This window comes from Wasmannia auropunctata, unplaced genomic scaffold (assembly GCF_000956235.1).
Source record: "Wasmannia auropunctata unplaced genomic scaffold, wasmannia.A_1.0 LD336028.1, whole genome shotgun sequence".
NCBI lineage: Eukaryota > Metazoa > Arthropoda > Insecta > Hymenoptera > Formicidae > Wasmannia > Wasmannia auropunctata.
Window position 1 is genome coordinate 286,992 of NW_012026862.1, and position 2,489 is coordinate 289,480.

Below are 2,489 nucleotides of genomic sequence, written 5' to 3' on the forward strand. Positions count from 1 at the left end.
TGACTTTATTTTCGTTCTTTGTGTTGTAGCGGTGTCCATGCGCGTCCGTGGTCTCATTATCTAAACTAAATTTGATATTTTATTATAATTAAAATACAACTTTCTTATTAGCAATTAATTCCTAACTTATACACATGACACAAATTTATAACTTACTAGTGAGTGCTAGAGTCATCGCTTTTCCTACACTTGCCTAAGTGAGGGATTTATCTTGACTCATGCTATAGCTCTTGCTTTTTTAAACTTGCTTTTTTATATAATTGTGTATTGGGTATACGAAATGAATAAATGTACGGATATATATCTCACGTTCTTCCAACATATTTCTTATTGGATCATAACTTTCGTCCTCATCATTGCACTAAACTTCATCCATATTTTCAACGCTCATGATAACACTTAAAAGCCGGCGATAACACAGCTGCGATCCAAACCAAAGTGACTACAATTTTGAAAAATGAGCGAGAAAATAACCGGCGCGCGGCGTAGTGTTGACGCAGATGTTAGAAATAAAATTAGTTTATTTCCACTACTCTACGCCGCGCCGCTATACGACCGAGACAATTCTCTTGCGCCTGCGCTTGCACCCTTGCGCCGTCTTACGCCGTCTTCCTCCTTATCAGTTATCGTGTAGATGAGCCTTCACTTCTCTCTGCGAGACGTTGTTGCGCGGATCTCAGTCATTGCAATGTACTTATACTTAATATATGTAGTGAACTATTTGTGATCTCATTAATACAATCCTTGTAAGGTCATACGCTGCGCTGTTTGCAACAATAATTCTATGTTCCTGTTACTATGATCGTGGCTACGTATATGTTTCACGTTTGCGTTCACGGCGGATGTCTTGCTGGTACTCGGTGTCGCGCAACTTGATACTTGTTATCGCGCATAATGTGTTGTCTGTTTAACTCTCTTAATCGAACTCTTCCGGCGCACGTTTAGGCGGCCGCTTCTATAGGATTTTTTGGTGTTTTATTGCAATTCGCGATAATCCGCGATCAGATCATGGGAAGTCAAGTGCCATCTTTCCACCTTCCGACCTTCGTTCGCGCTTGCTCGTGGGAAATTCGTAAGCTTGAAGTCTTGCATTTCCGCTCGCTCGCTGCCATGCATACGTTGATATGCCGAAATGCAAAGCTTATAGCGTGATAGCACTCGGGCTATAACATATGCAATGATAACTGTTGTTAATTAATTTGTTAAAAAATTACTACGCAATAACTACCACGCTAATTCCTGTAAATCGTTTATATCTCAAATGTTAATAATTAAAAATCTTTTAATTTATTATTTTTAGTTTCAATCACAAATATTTACTAATTATGGGATATTACAAATGTTATAAGTGTCGCGATGAGTATAGATTAAAACCTTAAATATAATGATACTTTCAGGCTTTTGTTAGAAACACTTATTTCCTGGATGTATCGTTCAAAATGTTTCAAATATGTTACTCCAATAATACATTTTGAAACCTATTCGCTGTAAATATATCTCGATTTTACAAAATTGTTTCGCTTCTATAAAGTAAAGCTTCCTTATTTTTCGTTAGCTCTCAAAGTCGCTAAAAGCCATTTAAATATATGTTGTAGTATCTTGCATTCTGCTAAGTGTACGTCGCATCAAACGGAAAGTTAAGTATCTGCCCAGTGGTCGTACAATTTTCGTTGTTTCGTGTACCAAATTAACGGTGTGCTATTTTGAGCGAGAGTGAGTCGTTCAAGAAAATCATTTGCATTTCACGTAATGAAATACGTACAATAGCATGAGCAGTAACGGGGAGAAGCCACCGGAAAACGAGAACGATAAGAAGAATTCCTCCAGCAAAGAGGACAGCCCGTCGGACGATAAGGAAGATGGTGGTTCAGCATCGACGGGAAGCAATGGCGGTGCGACAACGGGAGAACCGTCGCAGCCCGGAAGTAAACCCAGCTCCGTGGGCGCGACCGTCAGAGAAAAAGCGCAGAAGCTGCTGAGCCTAGCAACACGCAGGGAATGGGCCGTCGTGGGCCAGCTGCTGAATTCTTTGGAGAAGGCTGTGCAGAGCGCTGGGGAGGATGACTTCATCGTACCGCTCGCCGGTGTTTTGGACACGGTTAGTTTTCAAGAAAATTAAAAAATTTTAGTCTCTTTCGAAGATCTTCCGCATATCATTTACATAACTATGTCGATGAGACCGAAGAACATCTGGCACGAAAGAAATTAATCAGATTTTCAGAAATAATTGTAAAAGCATGTAATGTTTTAATTGGATAAAACGAATCCTTGTCACAGAAATGTCTACTCGCGGGAGCCTTTAACAAGAAGTTTTAAATAGACGCGAGACGGTCAAACAATTATAAAAGGATCGCACGAAAATTTATTTTCCTATACACAAATTTTTTCATTTGCAGACGACGGGGATGACGCCGTTGATGCACACAGTGGAGGACAACCGTAGCGAGCTCGGATCCGACGTGAATGCCAGAAACAATGCAAGTATTCTA

At 40.0% G+C, this 2,489-nt stretch overlaps 1 protein-coding gene across 1 annotated transcript in view; it reads left to right on the forward strand.

Annotated features, from left to right (window-relative positions):
• The first annotated feature begins 1,438 nt into the window (after positions 1-1,438).
• Positions 1,439-2,489, forward strand: part of LOC105452611 (serine/threonine-protein phosphatase 6 regulatory ankyrin repeat subunit B) — a 47,734-nt gene continuing 46,683 nt past the window's right edge. Inside the window, exon 1 of the mRNA XM_011693887.1 lies at positions 1,439-2,098. Coding sequence (XP_011692189.1) covers positions 1,769-2,098 — 330 coding nt within the window. The 5' untranslated portion in view covers positions 1,439-1,768. The remainder of the gene's footprint in view (positions 2,099-2,489) is intronic.